The following is a 19,529-nucleotide window of genomic DNA, read 5'->3' as shown; positions in this document are numbered from 1 at the left end:
AAGTTGTAGGCAACTGATAAAAATGCAAGTAACTCTTTCCACAGGCACAGAAAGTAACTTCCCCACCATCGATTTTCCTCCCCATTAGAGAGGCCAGTTTTGCATCTATTAAGTGAATTCATGCCGACCCGCTAGACTGTCCATATGTCCAACTTTAGGATTCTTCTTTGAACTGGTCCAACATTTTACTGGTTCATTTATTAATGAGGTAAAAGGGATTCTTTGGTACACGTTCACTTTCCAATTTATATTGAGAATCATGACTTTACATTCTTTTTAAACATTTTTATTTATTTTTTTAGAGGTTTTTGTCATAGGGCACATACACTTGCCAGAGAGAGAGAGAGAGACAGTGAGAGGGAAAGTGAAAAATCACCCCTCGGGAGATGGCCACTCTGCAACCTCTTCTCCAGTCTCCCCCTGGGACCTTGGGCATGCACGCACACGCACCGGCTTGATCTTACATGCTTGTAAAATGAGCGTCCACCAGCAGTCACTGAGGGAAGGCAGGTGGGTGTGAGGGGGTGGAGCTGAGGGAGGAACCTCCCAGTAACTTCCCGTTCCTGAGGACAGACACGATGTCGAATAGCCGGGTGACTGTGGAGTGAACGGACCGGGGAATGTCAGGACCATGGCAGCCCTAAAGGCCCACGGAGGTTCGTCACAAGTTGAAAGTGAGGAGGTACCGGACTGGGGTACGGAGGCACGTAGGCAGTGGAGGGAGAGCGGAGTCGAACCGGGGCGTGGCTTTGCCAGGTGGGGGGACAGAAGCAAGGCCAGGAGGCGTGAGAGTTGAGGACCTACAGGAAGGACCAACTGGAGCAGTTCCCTTGGCGTCTAAGCCAGGTCAGGAGGGCGGACTTAGAGAGGGGAGGGACACTGAAATGGAGCAAGGTCCCCAGACTGGAGGTCCCCATCCGTGGGAGGATTGTCTGAGTCGTGGTACTAGGATGATGAGCAGGAAAGACAGGAGCTGGTGGCCAGGGAGGAAGCGAACATTCTCTCCCTAGGGGCCAGCTGCCAGCACCCCATTGTCGGGGTCACCACCCTGCTAACCACCCACTCCCGTCTTTGTGTGTGGGAAGTCAGCTGTTTTGCATGGAGGGCTTACTTCTTCCTCCTCGTTGGTTCTTACTTGCTTTCTGTCCATGAGGTGATTCCATGAAATCAAGTCTTGTTTATTATTTTACTTTTTAGCCTTTTGTCATAGGGTGTGTGCGCTCCCCAGAGAGAGACAGTAAGAAGGAAAGTGAGAAATCACCCCCCAGAGGGAATGGTCACACTGCAATCCCTTCTCCTCAATTCTCCTCTTGGGATCTTGGGCATGCATGCACACATGCCTGGTGTGATTTTCAAGCTGCCAGGTCTGGGACTTGAACTGCAGTTGGTCATGTGGGAGTCCAGCACCTTAGCCACCATGCCACCTGCTGGCCCCTCGAGTCTTGCTGTTTTCCTCAAGGGTGAGCAGAATCTCAACAGGCAGCTAGCATGACGACCAGGGAGGGTCTCTGTGGAAGGTCGTGCCATCTGCACACGGCACCAACCCTGACTGAGGGGGAGGAGGAGCTGGGATGCAGAGGAGCCCTCTCGCTGAGCTGCGGCCCCAGCACCACCTGTGGTTAGTGCCTGCATAGGCTCACGGCCTGCTAACACGGGATGCTCCTTCTCTAATTCACAGAACTGTCAGCCAGGGAGCCCTAAGATGCTCCCCACTGCCTGGTTTTACCCTGAAGGCCGGACTTCAGAGATTTGTGTCTTTTTATTTTTTTAAGAAATCCCTTGCAGAATTGTGCCCTTTAAGTGCTTGACCACTGAGTGTCTTTAAGGCAGACTGGATATTATCCTTGCTTAATCTGTACACAGAGCAGCTCTCTTCTTTAGAAATGATTAGAGGATCTCTGTGCTCACCAAAAACAGAGAGACAAACACAAAGAGAGAAAGCACCCCCGATGGACACGGCCATGCTGCAATCCCTTCTCCATTTCTCCATCCTGTCGAGTTCGGGCATAATGGAACCAGGATAGTATGAATGGGTGGTGTGGATGTTAAGGTGGCTGGATCCCACATGGCCTACTGTGCGGTCCCGAGTCCTGGGCCCGACAGCGTGGAAACCACACCTGGTACACGTGTGTGCATTCCAAGACTCCCAAGGGGAGAGAGGAGGAGAAGGGAGCTGCAGTGTGGCTATACCCCCTGGAGGGTGATCTCTCTCTCCCTCCCCAGAGAGCACATATGCCCTAGAGCAGACTGAAAAACAGAGCGCGGGAAAGCATGCCAACACACATGGTGTGCATTTCGAACGACGCAGGCTGCGATGTGAGTCACAGTTGGCCATGCAGGATCCAGTTCCCTTAGTCATTAGGTTATGATGTCGGCCCTGTAGTTTTTATTTGGACAATTAAATCTGCTTCCCTTAATGTTATACAAGGCTTTTAAAAATATTTTTTGGAGGTTTTCGCTATAGGGCGTGTGCGCTCGCCAGACAGACGGAGAGAGACAGAGACAGAAAGCGAGAGATATACAAGGCTTTTAAGGAGAGCATTGTTATTTGAGAGAAATGCTTAAGTATGTGTCAGAACCCGCTGCTACCTGCCCCTTTCTTGTGCATTCATCAGAAAACTCAGGTTAGACTAACTTAAGACCTTTATAAAAAGCAGCCGAACAATTTCTTTTTTCTAATAAGTAACAGGAACGAGTGGGCACCAATTGCTAAGACAGGTTGCAGAAGGGAAAAGAAATTCCACTCGCTCGCTGGCTATTTTGAGGTCTTTAATACTGTATCAGTCCGTGCTGAGGAACACGTATCCAGAGCCCTGGAGTTTTCAGCCCCTTTAGTTATGCCAGTGTGTACAGTTTCCTTGAACTGAGATGAAACTGCATACAAAAATAACTGAATAATGCAAAGGCTTTTTTAAAAAATGGAATTCTAGCAATAACCTCTAGAATTAGAAACATAATATGGAACACAACACAGCTTTATGGAGACAAGAATAACCCAGGCTCGCTGTAAGCAAATGTTGGTATGGAGGATGAGCCGCAGCTCGGAGACGTAAAAGACAAGGCCATTTCCAGCACATCTTACAGCCAGTAGCTCACCAGAGGAGGCGATCCCGAGGGAGTTCAGTATCGGGTCTCCTAACTTAGCAGCAGAGAGTGAAACACGAAGGCTACTCGGCCAAGCTAACAGGAAGGTCAAGGCTCCCCAGCTCCACAGCATCTCTGGGTCACCCTGAGAAGAACTCAGCCTCCGGGGCCTCCCTCTCTGTGCTAACCAACAGCAGAGCCACCAACGGCAAGGACAGCGCCATTCCCGTCAGTCCTGGTTGGTTAAGCTTTCCGCAAAGGCCACGCTGCGTCTGAGAGCTCCTTTGAGCATGTCCCTGTTCGTCTTTCATCCTCATGTAGAAACGCAGTGTTTGGGCGAGGAGGGAAGTACCACGGTGAGTGTGAGTGTGAGTGTGAGTGTGAGCAGAGGGCAGGCGCGGCAGGGGGAAGTGGACGGTCTTCTCAGCCTCAGCTGGAGCTCCCCGTGGGAGACGCTCACCACCTAGAGTACCTGAGATTCCAGGACGTCAGCCAAATCCTTAGTCCAACTTTAGAATAAAACTGCATGCTAGGGGCCAGCAGGTGGTGTGGTGGTGAAGGCAGTGGACTCCCACATGGTGGTTCGAGTCCTGGGCCTGGTGGCTTGCTTTCTTATTCTCTCTCTCTTTCTCTCTGGTGAATGCATGTGCCCTGTAGCAAATTAAAAGAAAGAAATACAATTAAATGTTTATTTTAAAAAATTGCATGCTAAACCAAAATACAATTTCCCCCCAAATAACGTATTAAAAATTATGCACGCCATTTGGGTGGAAATCCATACCAAACTGCTTTACACTTCCAATGTGCACATCACTTTGCTTGTGAGTCCTTGTTCCAAGGGTGGCAACTTCTAAATGATAATGCAATGACTGTGTCACGTCCTTGAAGAGACTGAGTAACATTCATCTTAACTGGGTGCTTTCTGACGGATGGGGACAGCCCTGCACCGGCATTAGCACGAGGACTCTCGTGTGTGCATTGACACGCGTGTATCTAAAATCAGACTGAAAGGGTGAGTGTGACGGCCGTGGCGTACCGTCCCAGGGGTGGGCTGAGGAAAGATCGCTTTAGACCGCATTTGATAGGCGTGGAATGAATTGTGAGGTTCTCTGCACCACAGCAGGCTCCGCGTTAAGTGCAGAACTTCTGTCTTAGACTCAGGAGCGACATCTGTATAGAGGAAGCAAGTCGTTCCTCAGTCAGTGAGCCAGAAGACCCCACGCTGACACGCAGTCTGTGTGGCTCAGGCCGGGGCATTATTTTTCAAGTTTTTGCTTTTCTTTCATACCACGCATTGATTTCCATTCAAATAACAATTTCATCACGGGTGCTTTAACATATGCTATTTAAGTGGAAATTTGATTCCTAAATATATTCAGATTCATTCCATTAGCTGGAAAAAGCTCAGGAAGACATGAATCCATTTTGAATAACTATATAGGAATGAGGCTACGGTACTATCCAATCTGGAGGCCTTTTTGTACAAAAGTATAAAAATATTTTATTTTCTGAAGTTGTCTCTTACTTTTTAAAAGTTTTTGCTAGATGGTATGTGTGCTCACCAGAGAGAGAGAAGTGAAAAATCACCCCCAGTGGGGGATGGCCATGATGCAATGCCTTTTCCTCCATTCTCCTCTCGGAATTTTGGGCATGGACGTACACGTACCTAGTGTGATTCTCAAGTTGCTGGACCTGGGATCCGAACTGCAGAGCCAGCCATGAGGGATCCTGTGCCCCAACCTCCATGCCACCTGCTGGCCCATTTTTTTTTTCTCCATAGGGCATGTGCACTCACCAGAAGAGAAAGAGACAGTGAGAGCGGAAAGTGAGAAATCACCCACAAGGGGTGATGGCCAACCCACAATCCCTTCTTCTCCACTCTCCTCTTCAGATTTCATGCATGCACACACATGCACCTGGCATGATTTTCAAGCTGCCAGGTTTGGGATTTGAACCACGGTCGGTCATGTGGGAGTCCAGCACCTTAACCACCCTGCCACCTGCTGACCGCCCCATGATGCTTTCACTTTTGAAGTCCTCCTTTGAAGGTACTTTTCCTACACACAGGCTGGCCTTCCCCACAGGCTGTTCCGGGGTGACCCTAGCCCCTCCGCTGTCATGTGTGTGCATGAAGCTGGCCTGCTCTGGGCCCCTCTGCCTGAGGAGCAGTTCAGGCAAGGCTGTACTTCGGTCAGTTGTCTGGGTTTAGAGAGTATCTCAGAAGGCAGACGCGCAAACAGGCCTGCCGGTATTTCTCCTTTGAAGACACGTTGAAGATTCGTTTTCCTGAGGGGTGTGGCTTTGCCCCTTCAATGACTTTATCACAACAGCGGAGCGGTTTGCTGCCGGCCTGCAGAAACGGCGCTCCAGTCCCCAGACTTCGCTGCCTCAAGGAGCGGGGCCTGTCACGCAGCGGGCATTCCCCTGGCTTACTTTAAAACAGAAATGGTAGGAAGGCTCTCCTGTGCTTTGGGTAGGAGACAAACGTGCTTCTGTAGAATCGGTGGCTGAGGAGAGCGGCCAGAGCGTGGCTGAAGAAGACGTATGCCACCACGAGCCACCAAGTGAAGTTCCGGAGCCCGAAGGTGACGGCAATGGACACGTAGATCATCAGCTCCGCTAAGTAGTTCGGGGAGGAGACGTACTCGAACCAGTCTCCGAAGGGGATCCTGTGGCTGCAGTGAACGGGCACTCCTGGAACGGGGGAGGAAGGCCATGAGGGCTGCAGGCGGGGCACCCGTTCCCAGTCACTCACACAAACTCTTCTTCTTAAGGTTTATTTATTTTTCATTTTATCTGTTACTATTATTTACTTCTTAATTTGATCAGAGAAGGACAGAGAGAGAGACAGAAAGAGAAAGTGAGAAAGCAAGCCACCAGGTCCGTGACTCAAACCATGGCTGATTAAATGGGAGTTCAGTGCCTGCACCACCACGCCACCTGCTGGCCCCTACTCATAGAAACTCTTATTTAGCAAAGAGTATGTGGAGCCAGCTAGTGACAGCGTGGTTATGGCACTGGATTCCCACATAGCCAATTGCAGTCTGAGTCCGGGACCTGAAACTCATGCCGGGCACATATGTGTGTGTGCCCAAAATCGCGAGAGGAGGGTGGAAGGGAAGAGACTGAGGCATGGCTATTTCCTCAGAGGGTGATTTCTCGCTTTCTCTCTTGGACTCTCTAGTGAGTGCACGCACCCCATAGCAAAAATATCTTTAAAAAAAAAAGTAAAAGAAAAAAGAAAGAGGAGAGTATCACACACCTATGTGCAAACCACCACCCACCACACTTCCATTGTCAACTACTACATGTTTAGAAAGTGCAAAAGAAGAGCCAGTTTCTCAGGCAATCCTCCAAGCTAGTAATCAGGAGCTCGGACTCGAGGGTCACACTGCACCAGTTCAAATCCTGGTGCACCCACTTACCAGGTGTGTGTTTAGATACAGCACTTGGAACAGAGCCCGGCACAAAATGGGTACTGGACAGACATTAAATGCTACTATTCCACTTTTCATAGCTTGTAAAGCCTCGTGGAAACTGTACTTGCGATACGTCAACCCACACTAACTAAAAGGTTGGGTTTTATTTCCCCCCTCTGGCTGGAACGACACTAATTCCATGGTCACACTAGCTCTTAAGTGCTGACCGGGTGTGTCTGTCCACTAGTCTCTGTAACGTGGGCATAGCACAGCCCTCCATGCCAGGGCTAGGTGGGCCACGGAGCTCTTTCAGGGCAGGCTCTCGCTTTATAGACGGGACGAGCACGGTCAGACCCAGAGAGAGGTCTTGCTGGAAGTGAGCATTTGGGGACCAGGAGATGGCATGATGGCTACGTCGCTGGACTCCCACGTAGTTGACTGTGGTTTGAGTCCCAGACCCAGCAGCTTAAACTCACACAGGGTGTATGTGTGTGTGTGCCCAAGATCCTAAGAGGAGAATGGAGGAGAAGGGATTGCAGTGTGGCCATCCTCCTGGGGGGTGATTTCTCGCTTTCTGTTTCTCTGACTCTCTCTCTCTGCCAAGTATGCCCTATAGCAAAAAATAATTCTAAAAAAAAAGAAAGAAAGAAAATGAAAACGAGCATTTGATGTATTGGGGTCATTGGAAAAGTCATGACATACTTTTGCATAGAAGGACAGAAAGACATGTCATGGCTTTTCTGACGACCCAATATATTGTCAATGAACTAGGACAGGAAGAAAAACAGGAGAACGTGGAGAACTTGCTTCCGAGGGCTCAAACCCTCGGAAGGAGGTCTCACCTGCTTTATTCTTCCTGAGGCCGCCGAGGATGGCGTGGCTTCTGTACTGGTGGGCGGACGACCAGAGGAACATCACCAGCCCGAGGATGTGGAACCACCGTGCCTGCATCAGCAGGTTCTTCCCGGCCACGTAAACTGAGGACGCAGAATGAGCCTGTTAGTCTTGGCCAGCTGTCAGGCGGCACGTGCTCGGGGATTAGAATCACGGTCAGCCGAACATAGTTACCCGTTGCTCTATTCCTCCCGACAAGGACAGTCTCCTGGCATGGTTCCTCCACCCGAGAGGAGGCCAGAGAACTCCATGTGGGACACACTCCCCTGCACCTTCTTTAAATGCTCCAAGCACAAAATTCAGCTGTTTCCCACTCAGGTGGCCTTCCCTTGGGGGGGGGTATTTTCTATTTCTATTGTGAAGCCTGGTTTTCGTTTGTTTGTTCGTTTTCTTTTTAATGGCCAGAAGGCCTGTGCATATCCCAGAGGCAGAGGAAGAGAGATACAGAGGAAGGGGGGGCCAGCAGAGGGCACAGCAGTTATGTCTCTGGACTCCCACATGGCCAACCACAGTTTGAGTCCCGGACCTGGTGACTTGAAAACCATGCCGGACACATGTGCATGTGTGCCCATGTTCCCAGGAAAAGAATGGAGGAGAAAAAATTACAGTGTGGCCATCCACTCTGGGGGGTGATTTCTCACTTTTTCTCATTGTCTCTGTCTCTCTCTGGTGAGTGCACACACCCTAAAGCAAAAACCTCTAAAAAAAAGAAAAAAGAGAGGGAGAGAAAGCACCCTGGGGTGGGGGGACGGTCACATTGTAATCCCTTCTCCTCCTCTGCCCATCCTGTCGGGATCTGGGGCGTGCACGTGCACACACCTGGAGTGTTTTTCAGCCACTGGGTCCAAGATTCGAACCACTGCTGACCACGTGGGACTCAGCGGCCTTAACCACACATATACGAGGGTAGCCCTGAAATCTGGTGTTAAGTCTTCTTTCTTGCTTGTTGTTGTCAGGAAAACACTTTCTGAAGAAGTGTCTCCCTGACCAACCTCCCTCGGCCTGTGCCAGCGAGACCCTGCTGCGGAAAGCGGACCTGACCGCGCTGGCCGGTGAAGAAACCCACTGGAGGCGACGGCTGAGGGGGCGTCTCGAGAAGGAAAGTGTAGACTGCAAGACAAACGACAGAACGGTGTCCTGTTCCGGTAAGCGAGAACCCAGTCAGGGCTTTCGTCTCAGGAGGAGGAGCTCCCCAAGTCCCGTCTTCCCCCTCCTTTCCCAGCCCAGGAAGGCGGGGGGCAGGCTCTCGGGACGCAGGAGCGCATCCACTGGCATCGGCAGGGCGAATTAAGGGCTGCCTCGGGACTGACCGGAAGCAGCCAGCCCAGCCAGGGTCTTGGCCGGAGAAACAAAGTCGCCCATTGATTGGGCAAGAGCCACGAGGAAAGCCTGGCCACACCGACTTGGTGACCAAGGACTGCGATGTTCCATGGTTCCTGGAAGTCACGACAGCTGGCAACCAGGGGAGCCCCCGACGTCCACCTGTGTCAACTGCTTTCGAAACTTGATCTGTATAAACAACCTGCTGTAGCCTTTTAATATTTACTGGGTTAGTCATTAAAATAAAAGTTATACTCCACGAGGAAAGCCTGGCCACACCGACTTGGTGACCAAGGACTGCGATGTTCCATGGTTCCTGGAAGTCACGACAGCTGGCAACCAGGGGAGCCCCCGACGTCCACCTGTGTCAACTGCTTTCGAAACTTGATCTGTATAAACAACCTGCTGTAGCCTTTTAATATTTACTGGGTTAGTCATTAAAATAAAAGTTATACTCTATTTTTTAAATAATTATTTATTTTATTTTATTTATTTCATTCATTTATTATTATTATTATTTTTAGTTTGACCAGAGTGAGACAGAGGGTGAGACAGAGAGAGAGGAAGTGAGAAAGCAAGCCACCAGATTCAGGACTTGAACCCTGGTCAACCATGTGGGAGTGTCCAGCGCCTTAACCACCATGCCACCTGCTGGTTGCAAGGTTATACTCTTTTTAAAGAATTATTTTATTTAACTTGTATTTATTTATCATTATTATTTCTTAATTTGACCTGAAAGAGAGAGAAAGGGAGGGAAGGAAGGAGGGGGGGAGAGGGAGGGAGAGAGGGAGAGAGAGAGAGAGAGAGAGAGAGAGAGAGAGAGAGAGGAAAGTGAGAAAGCAAAAGCAAGCCACCAGCTACAGGACTCAAACCGTGGTTAGCCACGTGGGAGTCCAGTACCCTAACCACCATGCCACCTGCTGGTCCCAAAGATTATACTTTTGTGAGAAATATATCTTTATATCAGATGGGCTTCAGAAGCAAGAACTGTAGGACCGAAAGGTAAAGCAAGCGTCTGGGCCAGCAGGCAGCGTGGTGGTTGAGGTGCTAGACTCCCACAAGGCTGACCACTGGTTCAAATCCGGGCCTGTGGCTTGCTTTATGCCCTATAGCAAGTTAAATAATAATAATAATGGAAAAATCCAATACAAAAGAGAAAGCAAGTGTCTGAAAGTTCAAATCACCCAGTTCTCTACTCCAAATGCAGAGAAATTCCCTCTGAGGAGAGAAAAACCCGTAAGAGCAGGGCCGCGGTTATAACTCAGGGAAGCGAGGCAGGGGGAAGGCTCGGAGCGACTGAGGATCTCCTCTGTGCAGGGCTTAGCTGCCTGTTTCCCTCTCAGCTTCTCACGAGCGCCTGCTAAGCACCGTGTACAACGCAGCAGGTCAGGTGAGACCCGGTCCTCACGGCGTACACTCTAGCTCACAGATAAGTCTACACTCCACTGTTACGGGAACCCGGTGTGTGCGCCCAAGTCCCGACGAGGGCCCTGGGCTCAGAGAGGTTCCACGAGACCCAGCCCGCCAGCTTTGCAGCAGGTGCCCCAGCGCGCCTAGGAATTACGGAAAGCCTCTTCCCGTGTTGCCCCAAAGGACCCAGGTGATCTTAGAGGACAAGGAGGAGCAGCAGAAATGCCTTCCCAAGTGTTTAGGAGGACGCTCTCGTGGGGGGCGGCTCTGCGCCCTTTCCTGGACGGTTTACGCTGGAGGAAGGCGAAGCTGGATCCGCCCGCAGAGGAAACGCCCCAGGAGAGACGCGGGCTGAGCGCGAGCGGGGGACCGGGGTGCCCTGGAAGGTTCTTTGGGTGGAAAATGCAGCGAGGAAGGACAGCCCTATCACGGCATCAGCAAACACGAATGCCACCACCGAAGATCGGGAACCGTCTTGAAACATTCAGAGAAACTGGAGGAGGGAGGCTGGCTGGAGGCTGGCTGGAGGCTGCTGTGCAGGAGCAGCTCAAGAGCTGGGCAAGGCTGTCATTAAGTCCTGCTCTGAAACCACGCCTCCCGCCGGGGCGTGGGCTGTGCCACAGCAGCAGGGAGAAGACTGTGGAGGGTCATCACCGAGGGTGGGAGATCCAGTCTCGATTTACGAGGACGGACAGGGCTTAGGAAACGTGGAGCGTGCATGCGAATGTGCCAGTGTGATTTTCAAGTGCTGGGTGTGGGACTTGAACAGCAGTTAACCAGGTGTGAGTCGAACGCCTTACCACCGCACCACCTGCCAGCCCTTGGCATGTATCATTTTTAACTGGCTATTGGAGTCCTCGACTCAAATGCAAAGTGGATCGGGTGCATCTCCCACCTCGGAGCTTCTCGTGGTGCTCAGTGGGGCAAGAGGCCTGAAGAGCAGCTCATCTGCCCATGACAGGCCGCGCCAGCAGGGCCGGGCCACCCACCGTTCCTGCCGTCCATCGGCACTTGGCTCAGCACAGTCAGGCCGACCAGGACGTAGTAGGCGAGGCCGAAGCAGTACTGCACCACGTGGATCACGGTGTTGGAGAAGACGCTGACGTAGAGGCACTCGAAGAGCCTCCGCCAGCTGTGCAGCCACAGGAAGACGAGGACTAAGAACCCAGACAGGGCCAGCTCGCCGCCTGCAATTCAGAGGGGACGCGGTAAGCGTCGCTCTCCTGGAACGCGCGCCAGGTTCCGTTTTTCCCCACCGTTAAACAGAGCATCAGGGGACCAGCAGGTGGCATGGTGGCTGAGGTGCTGGACACTTCCACATGGCCGACCGAGGTTCGAGTCCTGGACCTGGTGGCTTGCTTTCTTACCCCCCTTTCTCTGTGTTTCTCTCTGGTCAAGTTAAAATAAATGAATGAATAAAAATATAAATAATTATTTAAAAAAACAACAGAGCATCAGACAAGAGTAGAGCTAAAAGGGGGCCCTAGAAGCCCTCCAGCCCAACACCTTCCTCTTATGGGGGCCTTAGAAACTACCTAGACTCCCACATGGCTGACCATAGTTTGAGTCCTGCACCTGGCAGCTTGCTTTCTCACTTTCCGTCTCTCTCACTTTTATTCCCCTTTTGTCCTTCTCTGATCAAACAAAAATAAATAAATAAAGTTTAAATAAAATAATCCCTTAAAAAGAAAGAAAGAAAAGAAACGATCCAGTCAGATGCCTTTCTCTTTTTCAGCAGTAAGGATACAGGCCGAATGAAGTAGAAGCGCCGGGTCCAAGGTCAGCTAGTGACAGAGCTGAGGCAGACACCTGTCTCTTAGCTGGGCTTTACATTCGAGAACCTTCCAGATGGAACCAACCCATCCTCCCATACGACCAGGATGTGGTTTAAGACAGCACATGACCAGAATAGGTAAAGTTACCTTAAGGCACTCCCCACCCTGCCCTGCATCAGCCCAGACTGGCTTTGCCTGCTTTTGTATTTTAATTTTTACTTATCTTTTAATTTGCCAGAGGGTATGTGCACTTGCTAGAGAGAGACAAAGAGAGAGAGAGAAAATGCCCTCCCCCCGCGGGGCATGGTCACCGCCATCCCTTCTCCTCCATCGCTCCCTCCTTTCAGGACGTTGGACATGCACACGCACTTGCCCAGCAGGTTTCTCAAGCTGCCAGTCTGAGGCTTGAACCGTGTGGTCGGCCGCGTGGGATCCAGTCGCCCCAACCACCATTCCACCAGCTGGCCCTGCTTTTGTATTTTAAATAAATTAAAAGCTAATTTTAACTCTTTAGAAACAGGTTAAAACAAACAACCAAACTCACAGCCAACCCTCCAAACACCAAAATGCCAGCCAGTCAATGAATGAAGGGCCAGACGGCAGCCTGGTGGTTAAGGAGGCTGGATTTCACGTGGCTGAGTGCCGTCTGAGTCCCAGAGCTGGCGGTCTGAAAATCACGCTGGGAGCATGTGTGTTCATGCCCCAAATCCTGAAAGGAGGGGGAAATGGGGGAGAAGGGTTTGGCATGGCCATTCCTCCCGGAAGGGGGTGCTTTCTTATGTTCCCCCTCTCCCACTCTCTCTGCCTCCTGTCAGAGCAGCCCCCTGGCAAAGTGGAAAGAGAGAGGAAGTTCCAAGAAGCGCATGGGACCTGCTGCAGGACCTCCCCACGTCATGCACGGGCTGGCTTTTCTCTCCCGTCATCTTTGCAACAAGCTCCTGCAGTTATCCAGAACAGGATTGTCCCTGGAGAGCCCGTGTGTGGCTGCTGGGACGAAGGACAGAGAGGAGTGGGACAGTCTGTTTCCAACTCTGCCCCTCTTCTCTGCCTGCTGGTGACTGAGGCCACTTCATGGTTTCACCTGCCGTGTCTTATTTTAAAAACCGCTCTAGAAATCCTGGACCCAACGCGGGGTGTGGCAGATTTAAGGACCATTTTGCAATCAACTGGTCAAAGCGGCTTTATTATTTATTAAATCTCTCTATATAACAAACCCTTTACATGTTTACCAAGAGGTAATTTTTTTAGTTTGTTTTTTTTGGAGAGGTTTTGCTATAGGGTGCATGCACTCGCCAGAGAGACAGAGAGACAGAAAGTGAGAAATCACCCTCCAGGGGGAATGGCCATGCTGCAATCCCTTCTCCTCCCGGGATCTTGGGCATGCACACACATGTGCCCGGTGTAAGTTTAAGCCACCAGGTCTGAGACTCGAACCACAGTCAGCTACATGGGAGTCCAGTGACATAGCGATTACGCCAACTGCTGGTCCCCCCCGCCCCAGAGGTAATTTATTGACCCGTTTCTGAGCTCTGAGCTCTGACTTTGGTGGGCACTGCATACATGATAAATGCAGCGAGGCAGACCCGCAGGATCCAAAGTGTCCCTTCCCCATGTGTGGGGACTTCTGCATAAACTGACCGACAGTGCTGGAAACGCCTGTGGGAGGATGGCCAGTCCTGCGGGGAGCGCGGCACGTGCAGGTCAGGAGACGGAGCACACGGCCTGCCCCGCTGCCATCCCCCGAAGGACGTCCAGCCCCAGCCACACCAGCATACCCCCCCCTCCCCGCCCCGGCCCTGAGGGGCCGGCCGCCAGCCTGTGGCCGGAGTGACAGCACAGGACACTGTGTGGCCATGGGCCAGGGCAGCCCTTACCTTGGAACTGCGCTGCCCCGAGAATCCTGAGCAGACCGTGCAGCCAGTGTGGGAAAGGCACTCCCAGGAACAGAGACTGAGTAAGGCACCAAAGCAGGAAGCCATTCCACAGCACCGAGACGACGTAGAAGTGGGAGAAGTACCTGCACGAGGAAAGCCGGTTAGGCAGCAGCCAGGGCAGACCCACCGGCCACGATCGCAGAAGGCTCCCGTTCGAGTCCCTTCCCCCATTCCAGAAGTATAGTTGTGCTTTAAAAAATTTCTATAAAAGCGTGTGTGCTCATCAGAGAGAGACAGAGCCAGAGACAGAGAGGGAAAGTGAGAAATCACCCTCCCCCACCCCCGGAGGGGATGGCCACACTGCAATCCCTTCCTTTTTGATGTTTGGCACACACACACACACACACACACACACACACACACACACACACAGCATCATTTTCTTTTTCTTTTTTATTTTGAGAATTTTTTTGCTATAGAGTGCATGCATTCGCCAGAGAGACAGAAACAGACTGAGAAACAGAAAGCGAGAAATCACCCCCCATAGGGGAAGGCCATGCCGCAATCCCTTCTCCTCCATTCTCCTCTTGGGATCTTGGGCATGCAAGCAAATGTGCCTGGCATGAGTTTTAAGTTGCTGGGTCTGGAACTCAAACTGCGGTCGACCACATGGGATTCCAGTCACGTAACCATTATGCCGTCTGTTGGCCCCCGGCATCGTTTTCCAGCCACCGGGACTGAAACAAACCGCCCCTTTGCCCGTGGGGGCCCCACCTGCCTTAACTCCCCCACCACTGGCTGCCCCTAGTGTTGCTTTGAACAGAGCCTGAATCCTGCAGATACTCGGTTTTTTGAAACTTCCTTTCAAAATACGGGACCGGTTAACTGTTGGAGAAAGAAGCCACTGTGAGCTGAACCAGAACACCACTGACCTTGCTAAACTTGGACTGCAGGTCACCTCTGACCTCTGGGTCACTGAACTGTGCTCAAGTTCTTAAAAAGGTGGCTGCAGACCCTTACAGAGCTCCCATCGTGCGAACACAGGCTCAGCCTGTAGACTGCAGAACGATTTCTAAATCCCAAGCAATACTGCAGCGAGAGTCACCGCGGCCACACAGGACCTCCCACTCTGGGCTCTCAGCGCAGGGAGAAACCGACGGGCCCCTCGGCTGGCGTTTTTCGGAGCCGCACTGACCTACGTTATTTTATTAGAACATGACCAAACTTTACATTCTGTGTTTTTTGTTTTCAATTGCCAGAGAGCATCTGTGTTCATCTGAGAGAGAAAAAGAAGGGAGAAGTATGGCCCCAGTGGGGCATGGTCACGCTGCCACCCCCTCCTCCATCTCTCCCTCCTTTCAGGATTTTGGGCATGCGCACGGCCTTGGCATGTTTTTCGAGTCACTGGGGCCAGGATTTGAACCGCAGTCAGCAATGTGGGATCTGGCTCCCTTAACCACTATGCTACAGGGCCAGTCTAAAACACTCATAAAGGTTTCATCTCCTTCCATTACAATTTGCAGACACTTATAGGGCCAGGACCGCAAGGGACGCAATTACAAACCACGTAGGACTACGGCCACGTCTACATTCCCCTGTTTTTCTCTATTCAAGCCAATGGGAAGCCTTCCTGACTCCTGGGCGCCTGGAGGTCATCGGGCTTTCTCTGGAGTTCACTGCATCGAATACTAAGCTCCCACTCCTGCAGCCACTAGTCCGTGACAATGAAAGGTGACCTGAAGTAACAAGAGGATTAGAAGGGCCAGCTCCAGGGCCTGCCCGGTGGTTAAAGGGACTGGATCCCACATGGCTGACCCCAGCACCAGCCTCAGACTCAGCACCTTGAGAAACATGCCGGGCGTGTGAGCGTGTGTGCCCAAAATCCTGAGGGAGGGGAGATGGAGAAGGGACTGGGACAAGACAGTCCCATGGGGGATGCTTTCTCCTCTCCTTTCCCTGTAGAATGCACACACCCTTGAGCAAATAAATAAATAACCTAATTTAAACATTACAGAAGAGGATTAAACATGAACTCAGGGGCTCCCTCAGAGGACCCAGAATACGCTCATAGCCCCCAGACCACGCGCACACACCGTCTGGCAGACTCTGATCTAAGATCCTGGCACAGTAACTCACATTGAACTCCCAGCCACTGCTGCCAGTTCAGCCACCAGATCTGCCCTCTCCGGCCACGCAGAACCAGGCGGCTTTTAATCCCCACGCAGCAGGTCCTTAGACTATTCCAGGAGAGCCGTCCTGTGACTCCCGGTGGAGATCTCCCCTAGGCTCAAAAGCCTATTTTTCTCCAAAGCCCCTGTACCCCTGGCTGCAGGTCCAGGCCAGGGCTTCCTTGTGAGCCTCTTCCAGAGCTGAGCCAGGTGTGGGCTGGGCCTGTGGAGCAGGGGCACAGTCAGGAAACCTGCACTGGGCTGGACAGGGGCACAGAGGGGAAGTGGGAAGCTCTGCAGAGCTGACCCTGCGGGAAGGTTCCAGTTTCGCATCTGGAGCCCTCCGTGAGTGTCCCAGGGTGCAAACACTCAAGACCTGGGGCTGACTGGGAGCAGGGTGACCGCAGCATCTGCAATGTGGTTTGTCCCAGCCCTGGTGGCTGGAAAACACTCCAGGTGTGTGTGTGTGTGTGTGTGCCCAAAATCCCAAGAGGAGAATGGAGGAGAAGGAACTGTGGTGTGGCCATCCCTCCAGAGGGTGCTTTCTCACCTTTGCTCTCTCTCTCTCTCTCTGACAAGCACACGTGTCCTACAGCAAAATGGGGGGGAAAGTTTCTGAATAAAGGGAAAGTTCTGGAGATGGATGGTGGTGACGGCGGAATAACACCTGAGCGAACTTAAAGCCCCTGAACTGTACGCTCGGAATGGGTTAAAATGGTAAATCCATCATGTATATCTTACAATAAAATAAATAAAGCATTTTATAAAGAGGGCAAAAGAATCCTGTAATGTAGTGGTTAAGTGCTGTACACAGGCAACCAGAGCCCGCGAAGTCGACTGCAGTTCAAATCCCGGTCCTGGCAGATGCATGTGTGTGCCTGCCCCCAATCCTGATGGGGAAATGGAGGAGGGATGACTGTGGCAAGGCCGTGCCCCATTGGGGGTTCTCTCTCTACCTGGCAAGCACATGCACACTCCGGGAATTAAATAAACAAACCCTCTGGTGACGAGGTAGCCACCAGCCTAGCTGTGGGAAGAGGGAGTTGTGTGACGCCTGGAAGAGAAGTTAACATGATTAAATTCCACCTTCACAACAATCCTATAGTCTGTCCTTTTCACGTGGGAAATGACAGAAGTTGACCTCAGAGAGGTTATGTTGCTGATTCAAGGTCCCACACACACTAAGTGGCAGCAGTTGGCTCCAGACCCAGCCCTGATGACTCTGCAGTTAAAAATCTCACCCTCACCTCCGACTCATGCAACCTAGGTTTTTTTGGACCTGTTTTTCCGACCCTATAGGACATGTGACCAATTTATATCCAGCCTAAAGTCAAGCAAACCACTTCAGGATGTTGTGCGTAAGTGGCTAAACCACGTCTGCTGGGCCCTGCGCTTCTGACCCATGGGCGCACTGTTCGGGCTCTTTATACCGGTGTTTTATTTTGCTGCCCGACCTCACTCTGTAGGAAACATTTTATACTCTTTTCGGCAGGTCATAGCTCTTACTTTTTTAAAAAGGTTTTTGCCATGGGTGTGTGAGTTCACTGGAGACAGAGACAGTGAGGGGGAAAGCGAGAAATCACCTCCCCAGGGCATGTGGTCACGGTGCAATCCCTTCTCCCCGTTGTCCTCCTAGGATGTTGGGCAGGTGTGCACACACACTTGGTTCCAGGACTCAAACCATGGTCAGCCATGTGGGAATCCAGCACCTTAACCACCATGCCACCTGTTGGTCCCTCTCTTACTTTTTTTTAAAAAAGGAATTATTCTTTTAAGTGTGCATATATATATATTAATTCATTTATTTTAATTTTTAAAATTTGACCTTAGAGAAAAGGAAAGTGAGAAACCAAGATACCAGGTCCAGGACTTGAACTGTGTTTTGCCATGTGGGAATGTCCAGCAGCTTAACCACCACGTCACCTGCTGGTCCTATATATATATATATATATAAATTTTTTTTTGAGAGATTTTTGTTATAGGGCGTGTGCACTCACCAGAAAGACAGAGGGAGACAGAGAGACAGAAAGCAAGAAATCACCCCTCAGGGGGGATGGCCATGCCGCAATCTCTTCTCCATTCTCCTCTCGGGATCTTGGGCACATATACACATGTGTATGTGAGTTTAAGCCACCAGGTCTGGGACTTGAACCATAGCCATCTACATGGGAGTCCAGTGACATAGCCGTAATGCCAACTGCAGGTCCCTATTTATATATTTTTAATTTGACCAGAGAGAGACAGAGACAGAAAGAAAGAAAGTCAAAAAGCAAGCCACCAGGTCTGGGGCTTGAACCGTGGTCAGCCATGTGGGAATCCAACACCTTAACCACCACACCACCTGCTGGCCCCCCTTACTGTTTTTTAAAAACCATACTTGAGTGCTGACAGGCAGATCTAAATACACCATTTTCTGTTTTAGACACCCCCCTGCTCCTCCTGTGGCACTCTGCTTACCTGTTTTCCACGGCCTGGGAGCAGGAGCAGGGACAGGGGCTCCTTGTGACCGCACAGGCACCCGGTGAGCACTCCTCTCATCGACACACACTGGGGCTTACTCTAAGCCACGTCCACGCAGGGCTCCCAGGATATGGCAGCCAACACAACAGACAAGAATTCCTGCCCTCTTGGGGCTTCAACTCGCAAAAACAAAGGGAACCTCTCAATTTTACAGCACGTCAGGAGGTGAAAACTGCTGAGAAAACTAAAGCAGAAAAGGGGACGAAGAAAAGCTGGAGATGGCAGAATTATCATTTTAAACAAGGTGGATTAGGAGGGCCTCAGGGAGAAGGTAATGTCTGAGTAGAATGATAGAAAATAAGGGTGTAGGGACCAGCAGTTGGTGTAATGGCTATGTTGCTGGACTCTCATGTAGTCGACCATGGTTTGAGTCCCGGACCCAGCAGCTTAAACTCACACCAGACGCATGCGCATGCTACCCCTGCACCCCAAAGCCCTCAGCAGTTGTCCAAGGCACCCTGAATAAAATCCAGACTCCACAATGGCTGCAATGCTCGGGAGAGCTGCCTGCATGCTTGCCTCCACATTTCGCTGATGGTCAAATAACTCTGATGAGGGACCAGCAATTAGCATAATGGCTACGTGGCTGGACTCCCACATAGTCGACTGCGGTTCGAGTCCCGGACCCGGTGGCTTAAAACTCATGCCAGGCGCGTGTGCGTGCGTGCCCAAGATCCCGAGAGGAGAATGGAGGAGAAGGGACTGTGGCGTGGCCATCCCCCCTGGGAGGTGATTTATGCCCTATAGCTAAAACAAAACAAAACAAAACAAAACAAAACTCTCCAAAAAAAAAAAAATAAATAACTCTGATGAAATCTCCTCTGAGGCACTGCTCATCACCTGAAATCATCTTGCTTGTTTTACAAGAAGTGTTTACATATTTGTTCTCTGCCTTTCTAGAACATCAGCTCCTCAACTCAAGGTAAATAAATGAATGAGAACGAAGGTTAGTAACTCATCCACAGGGACTCTCAGAATAAGGAGTCAAGCTAACCGACAAACCTATTCAACCCAAAACCGCACATCTCTCTCTCTCTTTTTTTTTTTTTTGGTCGAGCGCGCACA

At 51.1% G+C, this 19,529-nt stretch overlaps 1 protein-coding gene and 1 long non-coding RNA gene across 2 annotated transcripts in view; both read right to left on the bottom strand.

Annotated features, from left to right (window-relative positions):
* Nucleotides 1-5,139: 5,139 nt before the first annotated feature.
* On the bottom strand, nucleotides 5,140-15,958 carry SRD5A3 (steroid 5 alpha-reductase 3). Its single transcript, XM_014585993.2, has 5 exons — nucleotides 15,913-15,958; nucleotides 13,777-13,919; nucleotides 11,117-11,314; nucleotides 7,346-7,480; nucleotides 5,140-5,778 (listed from the first exon to the last, which is right to left on the bottom strand). Coding segments are annotated over exons 1-5 (738 nt in total). The 5' UTR covers nucleotides 15,915-15,958; the 3' UTR covers nucleotides 5,140-5,518.
* A 54-nt stretch (nucleotides 15,959-16,012) lies between these two features.
* LOC114006948 (uncharacterized) overlaps nucleotides 16,013-19,529 on the bottom strand; it is a 7,128-nt gene continuing 3,611 nt past the window's right edge. The window contains exon 3 of the long non-coding RNA XR_003548599.1: nucleotides 16,013-16,167. This is a non-coding gene — a long non-coding RNA (uncharacterized LOC114006948). The remainder of the gene's footprint in view (nucleotides 16,168-19,529) is intronic.

This window comes from Tupaia chinensis, unplaced genomic scaffold (genome assembly GCF_000334495.1).
Source record: "Tupaia chinensis unplaced genomic scaffold, TupChi_1.0 Scaffold000102_1, whole genome shotgun sequence".
Lineage (NCBI taxonomy): Eukaryota > Metazoa > Chordata > Mammalia > Scandentia > Tupaiidae > Tupaia > Tupaia belangeri.
Note: the sequence above shows the minus strand (reverse complement) of the source record. Positions and strands in the feature narration are given on the sequence as shown.